The 23,889-nt window shown below is 45.1% G+C and overlaps 1 protein-coding gene across 5 annotated transcripts in view; it reads left to right on the top strand.

The window, feature by feature from the left end:
* The window catches only part of Tpx2 (TPX2 microtubule nucleation factor), a 37,670-nt gene extending 17,128 nt beyond the window's left edge, over positions 1–20,542 (top strand). For all 5 annotated transcript variants that reach the window (XM_051143483.1, XM_051143479.1, XM_051143480.1 and 2 more), the window contains 13 exons: positions 596–727; positions 1,603–1,728; positions 5,574–5,695; positions 6,423–6,574; positions 8,435–8,603; positions 11,233–11,371; positions 12,662–12,878; positions 14,941–15,036; positions 15,996–16,172; positions 17,124–17,270; positions 18,209–18,320; positions 18,889–19,076; positions 20,356–20,542. In XM_051143483.1, coding sequence (XP_050999440.1) covers positions 596–727; positions 1,603–1,728; positions 5,574–5,695; positions 6,423–6,574; positions 8,435–8,603; positions 11,233–11,371; positions 12,662–12,878; positions 14,941–15,036; positions 15,996–16,172; positions 17,124–17,270; positions 18,209–18,320; positions 18,889–19,076; positions 20,356–20,463 — 1,885 coding nt within the window. In that variant the 3' untranslated portion in view covers positions 20,464–20,542. The remainder of the gene's footprint in view (positions 1–595; positions 728–1,602; positions 1,729–5,573; positions 5,696–6,422; positions 6,575–8,434; positions 8,604–11,232; positions 11,372–12,661; positions 12,879–14,940; positions 15,037–15,995; positions 16,173–17,123; positions 17,271–18,208; positions 18,321–18,888; positions 19,077–20,355) is intronic.
* Positions 20,543–23,889: the final 3,347 nt, after the last annotated feature.

The raw sequence follows: 23,889 nt of genomic DNA, 5'->3' as shown, positions 1-23,889 counted from the left end.
GACCAGGCTGGCCTCGAACTCACAGCGATCCGCCTGCTTCTGCCTCCCGAGCGCTGGGATTAAAGGCGTGCGCCACCACGCCCGGCTTAGTGTTTTATTTTAAAAATTGAGGCAGGTCCTCACTGTGTAGCCAAGAACTAACCTCAAACTCTACCTCTTTTTGTTCGTGTTTTTTCGAGACAAGGTGGAACTCATTCTCTTGACCAGGGTGGCCTTGAACTCGAGATCTGCCTGCCTCTGTAGGGTGTGCCACCATGCTTGGCCCTTCACTCCTAAACACTAGGATTAGAGGCATGTACCACACCCCAGGTTCATTAGCTTTCCTGAATGCTGAGAGGATAATATATTTAGTCTGTTTTGTTGGTGTTTTAAAAAGTCAATTTTATTGGTCTAAATTATAAACCACCAGCATATTTGAATATCAGACTTTTATGGTTGGAAGTGACAAATTTTCACAAACATTAGATTACTAGAGAATGGAAAAATAGATGTTTTATTGTCCTTGTAGTGGACATACTGTTACTGTCTGGAGAATATTTGCATATCTCTAGTGAATTCGTTCATCAGAAGATACGTTGTATCAATTCCACCATAGGAGATCTGTTAGACTCTCTGCTCAGAAGGAGTTGGAGCAGAAAGAAAAAAACCATGTTGCCCTTGTTGAAATGAAAGCAAAGAGACAAGCCACTGCTGAGGGTGACGGCCTGCCTAACAAGAGGATGAAGGTGTAAGTAAAGCAGTGCTTCCTGTTGCCTTGCGACTCCCTCCTGGGTGCTGGGTTTCTCTCCTGAATTGGGAGTCGGGAGTTATACAGTAAAACTACCAGGGGGTCTATCTACAGCAGGCTTGGTGTCCCTGTAGATTGGGAAACTCCCAGGCTATAGCTTTGGTCAGGGGAGCTGTTAGCTGTGTCCCTTCTGGAAGGTGCTCAGATCTTGTTTACAGGTTTGTCGTGAAGTGCCCTCCTGTGGTAGCGACCGACCAGACTGCGTGGCCATGCTTATTACTGTTTTTTAACTGGGAATGTGTGTCACTGCAAGGAATGCTCTTAGAGTGTCTAAAGAATGTGTGTCCCGCACAGAGGTCAAGACTAGCCCGCTGCTGGCTTTGGCTGGTTCTTAGCTTCTTTTTTTTACTTTGCTTGAGCTTCATTATCAGATGGTAACTGCAGTTATCTTTAGCTCTATCCATGTTCAAGAGAGTATATTGTAAGGGATGCAGGCTAGCATTCATTCAGGAAAGTGGGGCCTTCCGCAGAGCCTTTGTCTTACATTTTATCTTAGTTGTTGGGATTGTCACTTTAATCTCCCAGTTGCAGTAGAGGCTGCTGAAGCAAGAACAATACTTACTTGTAGCTGGGTCCACTGCTGTTCCTGAAGGAACAGCTGGCGTAGCTATCAGGAAGGTTGAGTGATGAGAGAATCACTGTATATCCTGAAACACCACTGGGTGCCTGGCCTGCCCACGTGCCTGGCCTGCTGGAGCCCTTCTTTCTGTGCATGAGCTGATGATGCCACTGAAGAACCTTGGGTTCAGTCATCTTGTTAGCCCCCAAAATGAGGGTGAAATTGAAATTTATTTTCTGTTCATTTTGAACTCCAGTGCTCATAAAAAGAAACCAGAGGAAGAGGAAGAAGGCAGTGTTCCAGCTACTTCAAGAAAGGGTGAAGGAGAAGGCCTGGAGAAAGCCAAGGGCAGGCATGCTGTGTCTGCTGTCCCACCTGCAAGGTAAATTCTTCCTCAGAGTAAGCTTCCCAGTAAGTACAATATGTTAGAAATAGGTCTGTCATCAAGCCAGTCGGCACACAGCCATCTGGGAAACTCTTAAAAGTTGCCTGTGACCTGAAGGGTACTGAGATGGTAAGCAGGGAACACAAGATGCTAGTTTAAAATCCACACAGCACAGGATGAGTGCAGGCTCTCACCACCTCGGCCAGGCAGGCCTCCTCCCGCTTCTTTGCCTTTACCCAGTAAGTGTACCTGATCTTAGTCGGTAATCAACTGTGGAGTGTAGTTTATTCACTTGCCAAGAGATGATTTCAAGTTTTTCTGAAAAGTCTTATTTATGCTTTCATAGATAATGGTTTTATGGGTCTTGATATTTATTGCCAGAGCCAGACATAGTTGTGCACTCTTTTAATCCCAACACTCTGGAGGCAGAGGCAGGTGTGTCGATGTGAGTTTGAGGCCAGCCTGGTATACAAAGTGATTCCAGGACAGCCAGGGATACACAGAGAAATCCTGTCTCGAAAAACAAAACAAAACAAAAAAGATACCTAGCCAGGCGTGGTGGCACACTCCTGTAATCCCAGCAATCGGGAGGCAGAGGCAGGTGGATCCCTGTGAGTTCGAGGCTAGCCTGGTCTACAAAGTGAGTCCAGGACAGCTAAAGCTACACAGAGAAACCTTGTCTCGAAATCCCCCCTCCCAAAAATACTTATCGCCAATTTTATTTCTGAAATTAAATAGCAGAAAGCTTTTCAATGCCGTCCTTGTTTTGTTTTTGTAGCATAGGCTGACCTTGCACTAGCCTAGGGTGACCTTGAGCTTGTGTTTGTTTTGCCTCCACCTCCCTGGTGCTGAGAGTTTGGCTCTGCAGCACCCCAGCTGGTGTGTGTGGCACAGGAATTTAAATTAAGCTTTGCATGTTTGTAGTAAATGCTCCCTACAAAGCTTCATGCCGAGCCCGCATCTGCCTCCTCATAACTTTAAATTGCTTCATATTGATACAATATATAAGCATCAAATTATTTTCTATTCATCTTTTGGTTTTTTTGAGCCAGGGTTTCTCTGTGTAGCTTTGGTCTCTGTACAGCAGGCTGGCCTCAAACTCATATCTATCTGTCTGCTTCCGCCTTCCAGGTGCTGGGATTAAAGGCATGTACCTCCAAACCCAACTCTATTTTTAAGTTTTGTAAATTGACTACTTATAATATTTTATGTGGTATAATGTTATAATCTAAAAGCGATGGTGGAATAGTCAAACCAAACTAGTATGTCCAAAACCTTAGACTTTTTTTTTTTTTTTTTTTTGGATTTTGGATTTTGGTTCTCTGGGTCACTCTAGCTGTCCTGGACTCACTTTGTAGACCAATTTGTCCTGGAACTCTGGCGTGTGTCACTACGCCCGGCTTAGATTTTTTTTTTTAATGATTTTTTTTTATTATTATGTATAGTGCTCTGCCTGCATGTACAGCTACGTGCCAGAAGAGGGCATCAGATCACATTATAGATGGTTGTGAGCTACCTTGTGGTTGCTGAGAATTGAACTCAGGACCTTTGGAAGAGTAGCCAGTGCTCTTAACTTCTGAGCCATCTCTCCAGCCCCCAAACAGTCCTTGTTTTTATTTTTAATTTTTAATTTTAATTTAATTTTTTTTGAGACCCAGTTTCTTGTGTAGCTTTGGCTGTCATGGACTCATTCTGTAGACCAGACTGGCCTCGAACTCACAGAGATCTGTCTGCCTTTGCCTTCCAAGCGCTAGAATTACTGGCGTGAGCCGCCATACCTGCCTGCTGCTGCTGCTGCTGCTGCTGCTGCTGCTTTTTTTTTTTTTTAACTTTACATCTTGTTTGTAGTCCCCTCCCTCCCTCATCCCTTCTCATCCCGCTGTCCTCAGAAAGGGGGAGACCTCTTCCCCGATTGTCTGACCTAAGCCTATCAAGTCTCATCTGGACTTCCTGCATCTTCTTCTGTGCCATGGGGCACAGAGTCCTGGTCAGCAGCAGCCCCTACTCCTCATATGTGGGACCACCAGGAGACTGTGCTGCCTGTCTACTACACCTGAGCAGAGGGTCTATGTCCTCACCATGCATGGCCTTTTTTTAAAGATTTATTTACTTATGCATATAAGTGTTTTTCTGATGGACCACATTTGTGGGGGTACTATGGAGGCCAGAAGAGGGCACCAGATCATATTATAGATGGTCGTGAGCCACCATGTGGTTGCTGGGAAGTGAACTCAGGATCAGAAGAGCAGACAGTGCTCTTAACCTCTGAGCCATCTCTCCAGACCTCCTTTAGTTTTTTAAACTTTTAGAAATTATTTTATTCACATTATATCATGATTGTAATCCCCTCGCTCTTATCTTCCTGTTCCCACCCTCCCTCCCTCTTCTGCCCTCTTCCCCTCCCCTAGACCCCTGGCAGGTGGGGTCCTCCTCCCCACCTGCGGACCACAGCCTATCAGGTCATCTGGATAGCCTGCATCCACAGGCCTCTCTGCCACGGGGCAGTGTTCACGTCTCCAGCACCAGAGTTCGTGTCAGAGGCAGTCCCCTGCTCCCCTCACCCCTTCTCCATGTGGAGAATGAGCTGTGTATTGGCCATGTCTTCCTCTAGTTTTGTTGAAATTTTTTTTCTTGGTTTGGCACAGACTGGTCTTGAACTTGCTGTGAGGATGAGGATGGCCTTAAATTCTTGGCCTGCCTACTTTTGACTCCCAGATGCTAAGGTTACAGACATGTTGAACTCTACTGTATGTCAGCCATTTCAGAAGCGTCTACATAACAGTTATAGTCTATGAGCATGAATATTTATATTCCTTAATTTCAGAGGAGAAAATAGGATCTGATAGGTAAATCCTTTATTTGAGTTCATAGGGAGATAATAAAATGAAATGCTAGTATTTGGACCTGAGATGTCTGAATCTTCAATGACTTGATTTCTGTCTGCTGTTATATTTATTTTAGAGTAAGTCTTTCCTGTTTCTCCAATGAGAGATAGGAAGGTGTGTGGTAGCCTGGGGGTTAAGCCTAGTTCAGCATGGTAGGAAAGCGTTGCACCCTGTGCTGCAGCCTCATCTGATTTCCTGAATTCTGCATTGGAGATTTTGTTTTGCTGCTGCTCCTTCCTTCTCTCTCTCTCTCTCTCTCTCTCTCTCTCTCTCTCTCTCTCTCTCTCTCTCTCTTTCCTTTTTCTCCTACATTGCTGGGCCTAGAACTGGCTAGGTAAGTCAGGCTGTCTTCTGATTGCAGTCCTCTGGCCTTAGTCTCCCATGTGTTGGAATTCTAAATGTGGCTTTTCTTGTCTTTTAGTTTAGTTTTTCATGTATCATAAGAGTTGATCATTGGAGGCCGGGCATGGTAGCCCATGCCTTTAATCCCAGCACTTGGGAGGCAGAAGCAGGCCAAAAAAACAAAAAAAAGTTGATCATTGGTGTGGTTGAATATGTGAGTCTTTTGTGGTGTCTAGTGTCTTGTGTAATTTTAGCAATTGTTTTCTGAAAATGTTTAATGTCTTAGTGTAAAATACCCATTTTTTTGTTTATTTTGTGTTTTGAGACAGGGTTTTTCTGTGTAGCCTCGGTTGGCCTGGATTCACTTTGCAGACCAGGCTGGCCTCGAACTCACAGAGATCCACCTGCCTCTGCCTCCGGAGTGCTGGGATTAAAGGCGTGCGCCACCACGCCTTTTCATAATGTTACCTAATTAAGCCAACATGTGTTGTTGGTAGATAAACCTTTTGGTTTTGATAGATCATAGGTTACACATACCGTCTACTCAGTAGCATTAGTCTTTGGATTACTGAACGCTTCTTTTCCTTTCTTCTCTCTTACTGTTTCTGTTTCTAGGCAGAAGGTTCTAAAGAGTACTGAAGAGCAGGAGTTGGAGAAAAGACTGAAAATGCAGCAGGAGGTGGTGGAGATGCGGAGAAAGAATGAAGAATTCAAGAAGCTTTCTCTCGCAGGGCCAGGTCACTTGAGTCTTAACTATGAGGGCTTACAAAAAACAAACATAAAAGGGGCTGGAGAGATGGCTCAGCACTTAAGAGCACTGGCTGCTCTTCCAGAGGTTCTGAGTTTAATTCCTAGCAAGCACATAGTGGCTCACAACCGTCTGTAATGGAATCTGATGCTCTCTTCTGGTGTGCAGGAAAACAGAGGACACATATACATGAAAATAAATCCTAAACAAACAAACAAAAACCTCCATCAAATTCAGTTGCAGTTAGAAGGAAAAGGATAACTGAGTGAAGAGCTCAGAGACTTGCTGTGTTCTGGCATAGCGGTATTGGCACCAAAGCTAAAGAGTCCTGCTTACTGGATGGAAAAGTACCTTGGAGTTTATAGAGCCCCCTCTTAGAGAATTTGAGTTAAATTTTGCTTTTAAAATCAGTCTACAGCGTCCATAGGGGTTGGATTTTCAGTGGTATGGAATGCTTGACTAGAATTTGTATGGCCCTGGGTTCCATTTCTAACACCACTTAAAAGCTATCAAAGCTATGACTGTATCCTATCCTAGCACAAGGGTTCATTTTCCTTACCTAGTTTACATCTGAACAAAGGCCTTCAAACCCAATAGAACTCAGACATAAACCTAGAGCCACAGTAACAGAAATACAGAAAGGATTACAGTTGCAAAGGGACTCACTAATGTTCTTTGTTCTTAGTGTTAACTGTGTGTTTTACTCTGTTCCTCAGTGCAACCTGTGAAGAAATCTGTGAGCCAGGTCACCAAAACAGTTGACTTTCACTTCCTCACAGATGAGCGAATCAAACAACATCCCAAGAACCAGGAAGAGTATAAGGAAGTGAATTTCATGTCAGAACTTCGAAAGCATCCCTCATCTCCTGTAAGTCGACAGGCAACGGTATTATTACTAATTCAGTAGGACTCAGCTGTAGCCTGGTGAGCATTATTTACACTAGGAAGGTTGAGGGAAGCTTACTCTTTGAATCAAGATAGATACAAATTCCTTATGGACTCTGTGACTGCCAACAAGTCACTCCTTTGGGAAAGCATGTTACCAAGTTGTTTAAAGATTAACATGGGACACAAAGCACATAAAGTTATGTGTGGCAAATTTGTAGAGGCCTTCTCCCGCACCTCAGGCGCAGGGCAGAAACGGGTGGGAAAGTCTGGCCTCATCTCAAATAAAAGGCAGTGGTGACTATGAATGTGAGCAGCTCACTAGTCCCGGAATGTCAATCTGGGACCATCATTGCTTCTGGTGGAGCCCGGCTAATGCACGGGACACAATATGAGAGGTCTGCCCCAAGCCCGTTGCATCAGGGAGTTCTCTCCTAGGACTGTCAGAAGGTACACACGAGCTCACCAACAGGAGCTAAACGAGGACGACCACAGTAGAAATGCTAGCATGGGTGAGGGAAAGCCCAGGAGGCCTCAAGCCTAACAGAAAACTCCTAGGAATAAGGAATGCTGACAGCTGCAGAAATGGTCTTCCCAGAAGAGCACACCAATACAACAGGTCAGCCTTGGAAACATACATACACACAACATTATACAGACTGCCTTAATCAGGGTTTCTATTGCTGTGATGAAACACCATGACCAAAGATATGAGCCACCTGATGTGGGTGCTGAGAATTGAACTCAGGTCTTCTGGAAGAACAGAAGGTGTTCTTAACCACTGAGCCCCCTCTCCAGGCCCTCCTCCTTTTATTTACTTGTTTATTTTATGTGTATGTGTGTTTTGTCGCTGTGAATGCCTGTAGATCATGCGTGTGTCCCGTTCATTAGCAGAGCTCCACCAGAAGCCATGATGGTCCCAAATCGACATTCCGGGACTAGTGAGTTGCTCGTATTTGTAGTCACCATTGACTTTTATTGAGATGAGGCCGGACTCTGGCTGGTCTGGGTCAGCCTTAAACCCTGAATTTGGTGCTGCCGCTTTAGAAATAATGTCCTTGAGTTTTGCTTCTGTTCCGATCAGTTTAATTAATGATCCAGCCAGGTATAGTGGAGCAAGCCTTTAATCTTAGCACTTGGGAAGGCAGAGGCAGATAGATCTCTTGTGAGTTCAATGCTGCCTGCTCTAAATAGTGAGTTCCAGGTCAGACAGGGCTACACAGAGAGACCTGTCTAAAAAAAACTCATGAAAAATAGATTAAAAAATTAATGATACTCACAGAGGAAAGCTGTTGCATCAGTCAGTTTGAAGTTAGGCATGGAGAGAAGTTAGGCTTCTGTCTGACCTGGAATAGCAGACCCAGCAGCCCATGCCGTGTGTGTGTGTGTGTGTGTGTGTGTGTGTGTGTGTGTGTGTGTGTGTCTTTCCCTTCCCTTTGGTTTTTTGTTTTTTGTTTTTTTGTTTTTCCAAGACAGGGTTTCTCTGTGTAGCCTTGGCGGTCCTGGACTCTCTTTGTAGGCCAGGCTGGCCTCGAACTCACAGAGATCTGCCTGCCTCTGCCTCTCTGAGTGCTCGGATTACAGGCCTTCACTGCTGTGCCAGACTCCCCCTCTCCTTGACTTTTAAGAACACTTGCTCTTGATGGGTTCCAAACATTTATGTACTTGGGGAAAACTGCATATGTACTATGGCAAAACAATCTCCTAAGTGCTATATTTTTCAAAAAGAGAAGAATGATAAAGGGCTGGTAAACTAGCTGTGAGGACTCTGGCCGAGCACCTGCGTGAGCATGTGGCTTGCGGCAGATCTCACTTAAGCTGCTGAACAACTCTCTCTTCACAGGCTCGAGTGACTAAAGGATGTACTATCGTTAAGCCTTTCAATCTGTCCAAAGGAAAGAAAAGAACATTCGATGAAGCGGCTTCTACATATGTGCCCATTGCACAGCAGGTTGAAGCTTTCCACAGACGAACCCCTAATAGATATTACCTGAGGAACAAGAAGGACGAGAGTAAGTTTCCTACCAGCACCTCACTGGCTGGAGCTGCTTCCACAGTCACTGGCACAGCAAGAGTGATTGTTGTTTGTTTCTTTGTTTTTGTTTTTTCTCTATTTAAAAAAAAAGATGTATTTATTATGTCCTGCATGTACACCTATAGGGCAGAAGAGGGCATTAGATCACATTACAGATGGCTGTGAGCCACCATGTGAACTCAGGACCTCTGGAGAGCAGTCAGTACTCTTAACCTCTCGGCCATCTCTCTAGCTCCCTCCAACACCCCCCCCCCCTTTTTTTTTTACTTTCAAGTCAGGGTTTCTCTGTGTAGCCTTGACTGCCCTAGACCCATTTTGTAGACCAGGCTGGCCTCAAGCTCACAGAGACCCACCTGTTTCTGCCTCCCCAAGTGTTGGGATTACAGGCGTGCTCCATCACACCTGGTTGAAAGAGTCAATGCTGACAAGTTTGTATAGATTTGAAGGTGAACAGATGAAAGGATTTCAATTGTTTTTGTTTTTATGAAAACAATTTCTACAAGAAGGTAAAGTCTAAAGACTCAAAACAATGTAAAACCAAGCTATCAATATGTTTTAAATGAAAATCCCACATCGTTCTATTTTACCAATAAAGACACAGGAACCAGATGCTGGGGGGAAACCTGCTAGCTCAGAAAGGCAGAGAAAGCATCCAGCTCACGTCCAGATGGAGAAGGCCCAAAAGTCTCACTAGCTCATTTGACAACCCAGGAAGAAAAGGTCAAAAACCCCAAGGCCAAAGGCTTGCTAGGTCAAAGTCCAAAAAGCCAAAGGCCAAGGAGCTGGGGTGCTAGAGAGCTAACAGCCTGAGAGCTAAAGCTAAAATCCCAAGAGTGGAAAATGCCAAAGACCCATTCTGCTCCTTAATTCCTGTCAGCTGGCTTCTTGCTGTGCCTCTTGACCTAGGGTTAACTTTATTAAATCCTGTGTCCAGGAAGATCTTAGATTAAAGGTGTGCTAGGACTCAGCCACACCAAACAAAAGATGGGTTTTTACAGTTCACAATCTGAGGGACCATATAGGGATCAAATACAATCTGAGGGATCAGTCACATTGAGATTGAGTGCATTGTTTTGCACTTTTTTAAGGTGGCCACATGAGTTGCTTTAAATGCAGTTTTTCTCTTCTTATTGCAGTGCTGGTGATTCAGCTAGGCAAGCACTCCACCGCTGTGCTGCTGTGTTCTCCTTAAATACCATTTCTTGGTTTTTAGTAGTTTTTCGAGACAGGGTTCTCTGTGTAGCCTTGGCTGTCCTGGACTCACTTTGTAGACCAGGCTGGCCTGGAACTTACAAAGATCCGCCTGCCTCTGCCTCCTGAGTTCTGGGATTAAAGGTGTGTGCTACTGCACCTAACTTAAATATGGTATTTTTAATATTGCTATTATATTCTAATATTTTATATTATGAACATAGTGAATTTTTTAATCCTCATGGAATTAAGTTCCCACCTAGCCAAGGCTTCATAATCAGACTCTGTTTAAAAAGAGAAGCCAGTGAATGAATTAGATTTGTTCTAAGTAATTATGAAAATTGATAGGGTTGTTATTGACCAGGGAAACCAATACCTCCTGTGAGTGTTTGTAATGCTCTAAATCAGTGGTTCTCACCCTATGGCTTGGGACCCCTTTCGGGGTCAAACGGCCCTTTCACTGGGTTCACCTAAGACCATCGGAAAACACATTACAATTCATAACAGTAGCAAAATTACAGTTATGAAGTAGCAACAAAAATAAATTTATGGTTGGGGTCACCATGACGTGAGGACTGTATTAAAGGGTCACAGTGTTAGGAAGGCTGAGAACCACTGCTCTAACTAATGATGTGTTGGCATGGTTGTTTTCTCTCTGTCTGCCTCTTGACTTTCTCTAACTTTCCCCAGTCGAATATCTGACTTACTTTTTTTTTTCCTTCCTCTCTTTGTTGTAGTTCTATAGTGAGGTCGCTTTGAAAGTTGAAATGTAGTGTAGACTGGCCATAAACTGATCCTTCTGCCTCAGCTTCTGAAATGCTAGGACTGCAGATGTGATCCACCATTTCACTTGCTATGAGTGGTGGCCTGGATGCTTTGATACAGATTTTTTTTTTGTGAAATTCATAAAGTTGGGAGTGACTCAGTAAAGGTCTGGTGTCTTAAAACTGTAATAAAGACATAGTGAACAACAAGTAAAATAGTTGCTGTTGTCAATTGAAAGGCCTGTGGAGTGGCAAGGGCCCTTTCAGACATGGCTCAGTATTAAGTGCAGAGATGGCAGAAGAATTTGTCTAAAAACTATCCTTCAATAAGAGTGATAGGAGGAAACTGGGTGGTGGTGCACACCTTTAATCCCAGCACTTGGGAGGCAGAGGCAGGTGGATCACTGCGAGTTCGAGGCCAGCCTGGTCTACTGAGTGAGTCCAATACAGCAAAGGCTACACAGAAACCCTGTCTTGAAAAAAAAAGATAAGAGGAAGGGAGGAAACATTTGTCAGGTTGATTGGCATAAGCTGAGTTGATCCTACAAAGCCAGGTACTCTAGTTCATCCATTTCTATCTAGTTGACTCACCACTTACATGTGACCTGGATCTTGGGGAACTAAGCAGGTGTCTGCAATTTTGTTTTACAGACTTGTTACCCTCCAGATCTACGACCAAGGTGAACCGAGATCCCCAGACTCCCGTACTGCAAACCAAATACCGTGCAAGGCCTGTGACATGCAAAAGTGCAGCAGAGCAGGAGGCTGAGGAGCTTGAGAAACTGCAACAGTAGGTCCTGCTGACAGCGTCAGAGGAAGGCTGGCAAAGCCTCCCTGCTCACTTTCGGTCCCACGGGGACAGTAGTGGCTGCTTTCCTTCCCATGAAAATGTGTGGCATGTAGTGACTCCGTAGGCTGTGTTCCTGCCTCTCTGACTGAGAGTGGGACCATGGAGGTGCCCTGGAGCATCATCTGATAAACACCCAATTCAGTGCAATGTAATGGGGGTAGCAGAGCCTCACTTTGGATTCTATTTTTTTTTTTTTTTTTGCTTTTTTGAGACAGGGTCTCTCTGTGTAGCTCTGGCTGTCCTGGACTCACTTTGTAGACCAGGCTGGCCTCAAACTCACAATGATCCACCTGCCTCTGCCTCCCGAGTGCTGGGATTAAAGGCGTGCACCACCACTTTGGATTCTAATTAAGGATAAGGTTAGTCTAGGTAGACCACACCTTTGCCTGATTATCAAAGCACCTGCAGCTTTACTCTTGGGAGAAGCTGGAACTTAGTGTAGTCAGCACTGAAGCTCATCTCCCTGGACTGTCCATGATTGTTATGATATGGGGGTGAAACCCAGGGCCCATGTGCACGCAGGACAAACACTGTGCTGTTGTTTTCAAGTAGAGCCTCACTGAGTTGCTTGGGCTGGCTGTGTAGCTCAGGTGTGTCTTGATTATCCTAGTCTCTTGCCTTGGCCTGGATCGCTGGGATTACAGACCTAGATCGTCAGCCTGCAGGGATTCATGTATTCCTAGCTAGCCTCAAAATTGCTATTAGCCAAAGGTGACTTTGATTTTTTTTGTTTCATTTTATGGTTTTTTTTTTTTTTTTTTTCCATTTTATGTTTATAGGAGTTTTGCTTGCATGTAATGTTTCTGTATCACTGACATGCCTGGTGCCCATGGAAGCCAGAAGAAGCTTTCAGTCCTGTGGAACTGGAGTTACAGATGGTTGTTAGTCACCACGTGGATACTGGGAATTGAGCCTTGTCTGGAGCAGCAGCCAGTACTCTTAACCTAAGACATCTCTCCAGCCCCAAATTTGAATTTCTGGTCCTCCTCTCTCTGCCTGCTGAGTGCTAGGATTACAGGCACCTGCCTCCATGGAGCCCAGCCCTAGCCGGGTTTCAACCATGTCATTTACTCTTTTTTCAGGAGGTGAAGAACATGGCTGTGGAGAGGATGGATTTTGTGTACATGGTGGACCATCTTATTGCTTATTTATAGGTTCTGTTCTACTTTGTACAGATTTTATCTGATTTAAAAGCATTTTGTGTTTATTACTTAAATTTCTTTGTTACAGATACAAATTCAAAGCACGGGAATTTGATCCCAGGATTTTTGAAGGTGGCCCCATCTTGCCCAAGACACTGCCCGTTAAGCCTCCTACTCAGCCTGTTGGTTTTGATTTGGAAATTGAGAAACGAATTCGGGAGCGAGAGGCAAAGAAGAAACCAGAGGATGAACACTTTGAATTTCATTCTAGACCTTGCCCCACTAAGATCTTGGAAGATGTCGTGGTAAGAATACTTGAGGTGCCCTGAGGTGGCCCAGAAGTGTTCAATTGATGCTGTGACCAGGACACCAGCGCATTGGGCTGCGGATGACAAAGAGATGCATCAGGAGTGGATTTGCTCTTAGACTGTAGGTCTAGTGAGAGAGGCAATGTGTGGCTAACATGCAGACTGATCAGAACATGTGCTGAAAAGAGATGCAGTTTAAAAGTCTTCACGTGATGGTTCACTGCCATCCATACTCTTCTGACCCGCTCTGCTGCCAGGCATGCCATGGTGCACATACATACATATATACATGCAGGCAAACACGCATACACTTTAAAAAAAATAATCCTTAAAAATGTGCAGCAGAATGAGCCTCCCTGCTGTGGGAATCCTCTAGAGGGACCTGTTATCCTCAGGAGAGAGACTGTCTGCTTCATGATAGCACATCTTCATGTTTAAATTTGTCTGTATCTTACTGTGTATTGATACCGATTCACATTAGCTCAAGCTGGCCTACAACTTACTGTGTGGCTGACTTTTTGTTCGCCCTCCCAGGTGCTGTAATTGTAGGTGTGTGCCTCCAGGCGTGGCTTCAATTTGCTTTTACAAGCTAGTCCCAAACATGTTATAACTAACACTTTCTAAAAAACCATGTTTCCTAAGTTGTTCAAGATAGAGAGGCAAAAGTAATTTTGAAAAATTACAAGTAAATATCAGCCAGGCATGGTGGCACAGATTTTAATCCCAGCACTCATGAGGCAGTCTGAGTTGAAGGCCAGCTTGATCTTTTTTTTCCTGATTGATGTATCATGTGTACAGTGCTCTGCCTGCATGTACACCTGCGTGCCAGAAGAGGGCATCAGATCACATTACAGATGGTTGTGAGCCACCATGTGGTTGCTGGGACTTGAACTCAGGACCTCAGAAAGAACAGTCAGTGCTCTTAACCTCTGAGCCATCTCTCCAGCTTTTTATTTTTATTTTTTTATTTCAGCTTGGTCTTTATGATGAGATTCTGTCTTTAAAAAATAAAAAATAAAACTAAAGTAAATATCAAACGAGTATCTTATATGCCCCATAAAGTGGCTTTGAAAAACCCAGAGGTAGGAGTATAGAGCATTTGTCTAGCATGTGGGTGCTCTGGGTTCAGTCCTGGTTATCACATAAACCAGGATTTATGGACATCTGTAATCCCAATATTCAGGAGGAATTTAAGGTCATCTCCAGCTATTTAGGGAGCTTAAGGCCATCGTGGGCTAGAGACCCTGTGGGCGGGGCACTGTGAGACTGAAGCGTCTGCTGAGTGGCTGCAGTATTGTTGAGTCGACAGGCTCCTGCAGGAGGCCTTCTCTGAATCCGAGGTGTAAGCTGTCCTGTGTGCAGTTAGCTAACATTTACTGATGGCCTTGAAGGAGTAAGATATCCCTTGGTACTGGAGATTCATGGGCTGAAACAACACCAGCTTTACAGCACGTGCAGATGCAACACGGGAGGGGAGCTTCTGACTTAAGCACAGTGAGGTTTAACAGGTACCATCAACTACAATTTTGAGCTCTCTATCTGTGAATTCAGCTAACTAAGGATGGAAGAGATAACATTTGTACTGATCACATGCAGGCTTCTTTCCTTGGCTCATATTCCCTACATAACATGGTAAGTATCCTCAGCACATTTTCATCGTGTTAAGAATTATGAACAATATGCTGATGACATGAATTATATGGAAAGAAGTGCATAGATTACATATAAATACTACACTATTTTGTTTAAGGGATTTACACATTTCTCAGTTGGTTTCCTTGAGCGGGGCTTCTTCTAGAGTCCTGGCAGTGCTGGCGGTGGAGGCTTGTGTTGTCTTGGCATAGATCTTGCGTGTGCGTGCGTGCCTGTCTGACGTTTATATGAGCATTAGTCCTTGCGTGCTCATGTGGGGATTACAGGACATCTTTGAGGCAGGCTTGTTCGGCAAGTGGCCCCTCATCCAGCTTTTATCTTCCTGACTTTTTAGGTTTTTTTAGCTTCCCAGTTTTTAGTATTTCAGTTAGACATGGGATGTCTAATTGAATTGTGTTCTTTCTAGGGTGTTCCTGAAAAGAAAGTAATTCCAGCTACTGTCCCCAAGTCACCAGTTTTTGCATTGAAGAACAGGACCCGAATGCCCACCAGAGAAGAGGAGGTGACTCCCCCAGGGAGAGGGGCCCCCCTTTTTCCTTCTGCATGACCACTCTGAGTCTTTACACTTAATGGGGCCCAGAGGCAGTCAGTTTCTTGTCTGTAAGCCTGATACGGGTGTCTGATCATCTGCCTTGTCCCTCTAGCGCACTGTAGTGGGTGGGGCTTGGCTTTCGGGATAGTGGGTTACAAGCTCTGAGAAGAGCGGGAAAAGTTAAGCATTAGAGACTCGTGTGTGAGCACTGCGATCATGCTGTCCTTGTAACATGGTCAAGAGTTCCCTGAATTATTGTCACTGTTCAGTAAGGGACCTTTAAAATTCATACCAAACAGTTACGTTGTATTGTCCTTAATACCCAAGGGTCACAAAGGTGACGATTCATGGACTGGTAAAATGTGAACTGTCATTGACCATGCTAGCTTCTTATTACATATCCCATTTTATCTATAAATATCCAGAGTTAGGGTAATTTTATAGCAGATCTCAGCATAAACCTTTTTATAGGTTCAGTTGGAACTAAAATACATGGTAATCTTATGTTACTAGCTTGAACCCAAACAACTTACTTGGTCCTATTCTGGGTTTGGCAACCATTAATTCCAGTCACATGTTGGAGTGGAGTCTGGAGTCTGAGTCAGAGGCTAAGGTGTAAGCATGCTTACTTAGCACCTTTCTTCTGATCTTCATTTTATCTGTCTGATCTCACTTAGCTATCCCAACACTCTTGTGAGAAATTTGAGGTTTTTACAGAGTAATTGTGATAGTCATTTACCAAATGCTTTTACATTGCTTTGATCCATGACGCGGCTGCTGAATTGGCATTGTCTGTCTTCGAAAGAAAAGGAAGCTAGGCCATCCAGGGCTGTGGACTTGTATTAATTAGTGGGTTTTCCCACATTCTGAAGAGGGTGAGCTGCGGGCAAAGGAGGAGTCTTGCTTCTAACCCCTAGTTTCTCTCTTAGGAAGAGGATAAGCCAGTAGTGATAAGAGCTCAACCTGTACCACATTACGGAGTGCCTTATAAGCCCCACATCCCAGGGGCAAGAAATGTGGAGGTATGCCCTTTCTCCTTTGACACCCGAGACAAAGAACGCCAGTTGCAGAAGGAAAAGAAAATAAAAGAAATGCAGAAGGGGGAGGTAGGTGACTCACCTGTGTAATTTGCAGAATACAATTCTCTGATCCCTCAAAGGGAACCTTTCCCCCCTGTTTGTTTGCTTGTTTATTTGTTTGTTTTGAGCAGTATCTGCTGTCATCATCCTGCCTCTGCCTTTCCCTTGCAGGTACTGGGATTACAGGCATGTATCACCACACCTCACCCAGGGAACTTTTTATATAAAGATACCATATATTTAAATATATAAAAACACTTTTGAATTTAAAAAGTATATGTATACTTTTTATATAAAATTACTATTAAAATCAATGCTTTTCACTGATTCTTGCAAGACCCCCCCCCGCCTATAAAATATTTATTGTGCAAGAAATTAAGTACTCTGTCTGGCACAAGGAGGCTAGTGACTACCAATTTGGAAGTATTAGGAGGAAAGCCTAGGTTTTCTTTTGGATCTAAAAAGGTCCATTGCTTCTCTGCTAGGCTGTGCTGCTTTGAACATTGACTCATTTGCCCTGTCTTTCAGGAGTAAATATTGCTTTGTCTGTGTGTCTCCATTTGCTTTCTGTTGCTGTGATAAAACCGGAAAGCAACTTGGGAAAAAAGGGCTTGTTTGGCCATGTTTTTTCAGTTGAAGTTTATTCTTCCAAGATAACCCTGGCTTGTGTCAAATTGACAAAATGCCTACCAGCATACTTGCTCAGAGGCTGTTTTGGTCTCATTTGGTTTGGGGACATTGTCTCACCATGTAGTCTAGGTAGGTGTGCTGAACTCCTGAGATCTGGGCTAGAGGTGTGCATTGCTGTGTCTGGCCAGAGTTCTTTACAGTTTCCTGTGATCAGCCTGTGTTACTCAGAGACTTGAAGGTGGGGCGGCCCTGAAGGTGTCAACAGGACCTGACATCCTCTGCGGGATAGGTTTCCTGTCCACTGATAAAAGGTCCTTAGATTGTTCTTACTCTTATATGCTCCATTAGGTGCCCAAGTTCAAGGCACTTCCTCTGCCCTGTTTTGACACTGTTAACCTGCCAGAGAAAAAGGTAAAGAATGTGACTCAGGCTGTGCCTTTCTCCTTGGAGACGGACAAAAGAGGAGCCTACAAGGCCAAGATGTGGACGTGCCAGGTAGGAATGGGGAACAGCCGGTTGGCTGGTTGTTTGAGGGTGTGGGTAGGTGAGTGGGCGAGCCTTTAGGTAGATTCTATACTGAAATCATCTGGGATGACAGATTTGATTATTTTAATATATTCTATGTAAACCAGGAGTCACATCAGTTTTATGTAAAAGGTCAGCTAATAGTTATTTTAGGTTTTATAGGTTACATAGGACGTCTGTTGGGCATTCCCCCCCCTTTCCCCCTGTATGCATAGTTGACCCTTTGGTCATGTAAAGCCTATTCGTAATTCAAGGTGCATTTGGCCAACAGGCTGAAGTTTGTTCATGCCTGCTTTAGCAGTCAGCTGGGGACTGTGAGACTCCTCAGTCAGGAGTTTCTGTAGGGTCTCACCTGTTTACGTTAGTGCTTTGGTAGGAAACAGGATGGGAGAATTGATTCTCAATAAAATAGGCTGGTTTTTCAACATGGTATGTGTTGTAGTTGCCCATAATAGGTGATTAGAGACAAATGATTGGTTATAGGTTGGTAGAATTGGCATCTAATTTTGCCACTGTCACTGTTCTCTGCTTAACCTCTAAACAAAAGTAAGCAGGATGTAATGGAGCCTCGGAGTCTAACTACTCGTTTAAAAGAAGTAGCGGGGGCTGGAGAGATGGCTCAGTGGTTAAGAGCACTGCCTGCTCTTCCAAAGGACCCGGGTTCAATTCCCAGCACCTACACGGCAGCTCACAACTGTCTGTAACTCCAAGATCTGACACCCTCATACCAACACACATAAATTAAAAAATTAAATAAATAAAAAATATTTAAAAAATAAATAAATAAAAAAGAAGAAGTAGCGGATGGAGAGTGCTGTCTTCTTAGGCAGGCAGTCCAGGATGTGTGTCGCGGCTGCAGTAGCCGTGACACACTGTATGTGGCTGGCTGACAGACTTTCTTCTAACAGCTGGAGGAAGAGCTGAAGCAGCAGAAGAAAGCAGCTTGCTTCAAGGCTCACCCAAACACCGTCATCTTCCAAGAGCCCTTTGTTCCCAAGAAAGAGAAGAAGTCAGCTGCTGGTAGTGTTCTGTGTGCTGCTCGTGCGGGTGGGACAGAATGCCACACTTTGCCGGGGCATACTTAGGGGAGAAAGGTGCTGTGCCAACAAGAGATGCTGTATCTGAGGGCATGGTAGCTTTCCTTCCTCAAGCCTAGTCTTTTGTTGCTTTTGCTGGACCCCGTAGCTCCCTTTGTGTTGTCAAGTCTGTTGGGGCAGACTGATAGAACGTGAATCGAGGCAGATGCAGCTGGCCACACCCAAGAGGGGAGCGAGTGGATGAGGGAAGGTGCTGGGGTTTCCTCCTGCATACAGAGTCTGGTTTCTCAGGCATGGGCAGTGTGGCAGGAGGTTGGGACTCTTCCTTCTGACTCCAAGTCCCTGTGTAGGAGAGTGTAGCTGCCGCACCACCCACAGCTCTTAGACTAAATGATTTCCAGAGGCCTTTCCGACTTCTCAGCATTCTGAGCCTCACTCCATCTTCTTCCTCAGCAGCTTCTGGTTGCTAGCCATGACTTTTGGGTTGGCCTACTCCTAGGGCCTTATGAGTACTGCACCTGCGTCAATATTGTCTTTGTTTCTGTTCTCAGAGAACCTTTCTGGTTCTCTAGATCAGGGACCTTTTCAACTGGCCACCGAGAAGAGAGCCAAGGAACGGCAGGAGTTGGAAAAGAAAATGGCTGAAATGGAGGCCTGGAAAATGCAGCAGTTGGAGGAAGCGAGGCAGCAACAGGAGGAGCAGCAGAAGGAGGAGCTAGCCAGGCTTCGCAGAGAGCTGGTAACTGACCGGGTTGCATGCGCGCTGACAGCCCTGTTGTCTCTCTTCTGTTTTCTGGTGGGACTGGGATGATCTATTCAGCATCTGCACTGACAGGGGTTGTGAGTGAGCAAACAGTGCAATGTCTCATAGGTTCACTTAAAAAATGAGCTGCCGTTTGTCCGTGGCTATTTTCTGCCCAGGTACCTGCCTATTGAATTTGTTCCAGTTTAAATCTGTGTCTTACAGTTGTTCTCGGTGTAGGCCAGTGGCAGTACCCTACAGCACAGTTAATCAGTGCTGATTATCACTGTGTTAGGTCGGCTCGCTCTAGAGCTAATCTTACACTCTTCAGAAGGATGGGTGGCACCTGCTTCCCAGCAGCCCTTCTTGATAATTGCTTTGCCTTTTGTTTTGGTCTGTGATTTTGTTGAGTACTAAACATCGTCAATCAAACAAGCTTAAAATTTCACTCTGGCTATTTTTTAAGATATTTTTAAATTTTTGTTTTTTTAAATATGAGCATTTTGAGTGCATACATGTCTGTGTACCACGTGCATGCAGTGCCCACGGGAACCAGAAAATGGCGTCAGATCCCATTTTCAAAAGAAATTACTATTTAAGCTGGGCGTAGTAGCACATTCCTTTAATCCCAGCACTCAGCGAGGCAGAGGCAGGCAGATAACTGTGAGTTCGAGGCCAGCCTTGTGTGCAAAGTGAATCTAGGATAGCCAAGGCTACACAGAGAAACCCTGTCTCAAAAAAAAAAGAAAGAAAAATTATTACATTTATTTTTAACATTTTAAAGATGTATTATTTTATGCATATGAGTGCTTTGCTTGCAGGTGCACATATCCACCATGAGTGTACCTAGTGCCCTGGGGTCAGAGGAGGGGGCCACATGCCCGGGGGCTGGAGCTACAGAGTTGTGAGCCACCATGTGGGTGGCTCCTCTGGAGGAGCAGTCAGGGCTCTTATCCGCTAAGCCACTCTCTAGTCTCTGGCACAAAATTTTAACTTGTAGCTTTTGTCTGCTACAGTTGAGCAAGGCCCTGTTTCTCCCTAGTAAGTTATGCTGGGGGTAAGTTTGAAATTCTTAGTGAGGGGCCCAGTGAGCAACAGTAGAAACCTGTTTGGGCATCACACTTCTCCATTTTACTGTGCTCTTCTTCCCCTTAAATTTGTAATTGAGATCTATAAACCTTTCCAACCATTTTCCTCTAAAAGACAAAAGGAAAGACTGAGCACATCGTTCTGTGGCATCCACCTAAGTGGTGACTTTGCTTTTCTTTCACTGCAGGTGCACAAGGCAAATCCAATCCGCAAGTACCCACCAGTGGAGGTGAAATCTAGTGAACTTCCCCTGACCGTGCCTGTGTCTCCCAAATTCTCCACGCGATTCCAGTAGAAGCTGCTCTCTGCGTCACATGGGAGAGAACCTTTCTCAGACCCGTATGTGGCAACGTGCCTGAGAGCTGGGGATGCCAAATTTTTTGAAAATCATTTTACACAGAGACTTTTGGAGCTAATGAGACACGACTCATTTAGGCTTTAATCGGACTTCTTGTAGTTATTTCTTTCAGACACTAGTTGCCTTTACTAGAATTTCAAGTGTTTGTTCTGGCACAGCTTTTAACTTTCCACCTGGTCTCCCACCACCACCCCCTTCTATATATGTATTTTAGCCATAAAATAAAGTCTGTGGTTTTAGTCACAGTGTAAATGAGAAGCAGCCCAGGCTGTCAGATTCGTTCTTTGTTCTGTGAGGCAGGGACCCTCCTTATGGCACTAAGGAGGACAACTGCATGGGTGCGGACAGTGTACAGAGGGGCTGCTGAAGCCCAGTCTGTACTCTTGGTGTGACAAAAAGCACAATTCAGACTGGCAGTTAAGCCTGGTCTATAACCTTCAAGGGCCTGTCCCTGTTGGCTTATGTACCCAAGCTGAGCCTCACTGGTCAAAATTGTACAACCTCCCAAAGCAGTGCCTGGCTTTTCCAGTGCTTTTGTTTTAATGTGTAGTGCGGGTGCCCTGAGAGACCAAAGATCCCTTGGAGCTGGAGCTGCGCACACGTGAGCTTCCTTGCCAGAGCCATCCTCCAGCCCTCTGAGTGCACTCTGCTGCTAGCAGATTGGATGTGGAGAGGAAGCTGAACAGAACAGGGCTCATCCTTGGGGTGCAGAAGATCCAGTTTTACCCCAGTCCTTGGGATTTTGTTGTCAATTCTTGGATCTTTCGTTTGTTTCTGGCCACTTGGTATTTTCACTCCACACCTTGATCCATTCTCCAGGCCTGCCTTCTGCAGTTCCTCCTGCTGTGTCAGCTGCTCACCAGTGCTGGTGCCGGGGGTAGCACATCAAGCACGTCCTCATGATCCTGAAAGGACTGGTTGGTTTATTGGGGTGACCTGGCTGCTCACAGGGATATAACTTTTGCAAGTGAGCACCGGTGCCGCCACCTGGGCATTCTGAAGAAGGTGGAGAGGCCCCGCCCATCTTGTTTCCTCATCCCTTCAGGCTGTATCCTAGACAGTTTCGTTTTTCCAAGGTAACTTGGAAGTTTTTCTGAACAAAGAACATACCCTGAGGTACAACTTTATACGTTTCAGCTGGGCTTGGTGGTGCATGCCTTTAACCCCAGCACCCAGGCCGACTCAGCTCGATCTCTGAGTTCAAGGCCCTGTTTCAAGAGAAGTAAATAAAATTGTCTACATTTGGGCATTTTATACATGTGCATACTTTGCACTGAATTTTGTTTTGTTTTTCGAGACAGGGTTTTCCTGTGTGGCCTTGGCTGTCCTGGACTCACTTTGTAGACCAGGCTGGCCTCGAACTCACAGAGATCCACCTGCCTCTGCCTCCCGAGTGCTGGGATTAAAGATGTGTGCCACCATGCCCAGCTCCTTTCCACTGAATTTTAACTTTTGTAAAAAAGACATTGTAATTTTAGTTGTGTGTGTGAGTGAACGTGCCTGTGTAGGCTGGAGGTGTCAGATCGCTGTGGGGACGGAGTTACAGGTGGGTGCTGGTAACAACTCACGTCCTCTGCAAAGCAGTCAACGACGCAGCAAACGAGCCAGAGCCGCAGCCTGAGTGACCTGTTTGTCGCCGTCTTCATGCCTTTTATCTCTCGCTAGTTTCCATCTAAACATATATTTTGTAATATAAATTTGAAAAAATAATTTACTGGACTTTACTAGGAAACCTGGCTAACATTTTGCTGGACAATTTTGTAAAATCCCCACCATTCGACTCTGGGTTGCTGAACTGCACAGTTTGGGGAGTGCATCTCATGATAATCATGCCTGCGCTGTGGCTTCCCGTCCTATACTTGTACCGTCAGCCTTCCTTCTGCCCACACCGCCTGGCTTTGCTATGTAGGTTGGCTACCATTTTGGTTGCTGTTTGATTCCTTTCAGGTTCCTTTCCATGGAGTTTCTGTCCCTGGGAAATAGAGCTGAGAGGCGGGCAGCTTGGAGTCAGTGTTGCTTGCTATAGCATTTCAGAGAGGAGACTGAATACACACAATTGCACAGCGAGATGGGCTGTGACTCAAACCATAGCTCAGTCCCGAGGAGCACAGCACTCGGAACTGAAGCTACTGGTTTTCAAGGCGGGTTATCTTGTTTTAAAATAAGTGCAACAGTAGGACTGCTCTTTGTCCACAAAATAATAATACATGCTGCATAGACCACATAGCTGTCTTTCTTCACCTCCTGTTCTTTAGAAATGAGCCCATTATACTGTTTGATTGAAGTGTTTTTGTGTGAGCATACCGTGAGTGATCAAGCATTGCATTCAGTCCCGTGTGTGTGTGTAAATTATACTGCATTAATTTTTGTTTTTATTTTTTAAGACAGGGCCTTTCTTTGTAGCCCTGGCCGTCCTTGAACTTGCTCTGCAGACCCAGGCTGGCCTTCAACTCGGACATATGCCTGCTTGTGCCTCCCAAGTGCTGGGATTAAAAGTGTGTACCACTACCTCCAGGTTTACTGCATTAATTTAAATTTTTTTTTATTTTAGAAAGCTTTTACATGCTGTGCACATGGTTCAAAGCTGTGAAGGTAGCAAGGTAACCCATCTGCTCAGGGGTGCCTGGTTTCTTGTACTTCTCCCCTGCTGCTCTGCGCACACACACGTTCCCACCTCTGCCTTTATTTTTATAAACACATCGCATCCTCTGCTCCTTGCTCTTTTCACTGCCTGTGGCTTTGAGTGGCGGAACACCTGCCCTACCCTGAGCTTGTGCTGGCTTCCGGAGCAGGAAGGCTCATGGGAATCTAGCAAGGTGGTTGTCGGGAAGCCCAGGGGCAGGTCTTTGGCTGTTCTTGGCTTGGCTTTGAGCCTCAGGGACTTGCTCATTATTAGCTGGACAGCCTGCTTGCACCTTTGTTTCCTGTTAGAGAAATTTAACCTGCCTTTGACCTCACTGTGTAGCCCAGGCTGGCCTTGAACTCATGATCCTGCCTTAACCTCCCAAGGTCTAGGATTACTGGTGCGTACCTCCAGGCCACCTCCAGCATTACTCTTTTCAATTTCGTAGAAGCCTCTGGGGGAAGTTTCTCAGTGCTGACAGTAGCAGTTAAAAAAGTTGTGAGCCACGTGGCTAGGCTCCTGTTTCTGCAGGGGCTGAGTTTCAGTCTGGTGATTGTGGCGGCTCCCTAGGAGCTGGTCAACACTGAAGCCCGAGCTGCCGGCGGCCTCACAGCCTGCTGGGATGCTCATTTTAGGCAACATATAAAGTTTCCTGGAGACAGGACAAACCCAGGCCTATGGAAAGAGCAGGAAGGTTAAAGTGTGTAGTACTTTGAACAGTGACGAAGGTGTAACCAAGG

This window comes from Acomys russatus, chromosome 4 (genome assembly GCF_903995435.1).
Source record: "Acomys russatus chromosome 4, mAcoRus1.1, whole genome shotgun sequence".
Lineage (NCBI taxonomy): Eukaryota > Metazoa > Chordata > Mammalia > Rodentia > Muridae > Acomys > Acomys russatus.
The sequence above is the reverse complement of the archived record's forward strand: the minus strand, read 5'-3'. Positions and strand labels throughout refer to the sequence as shown.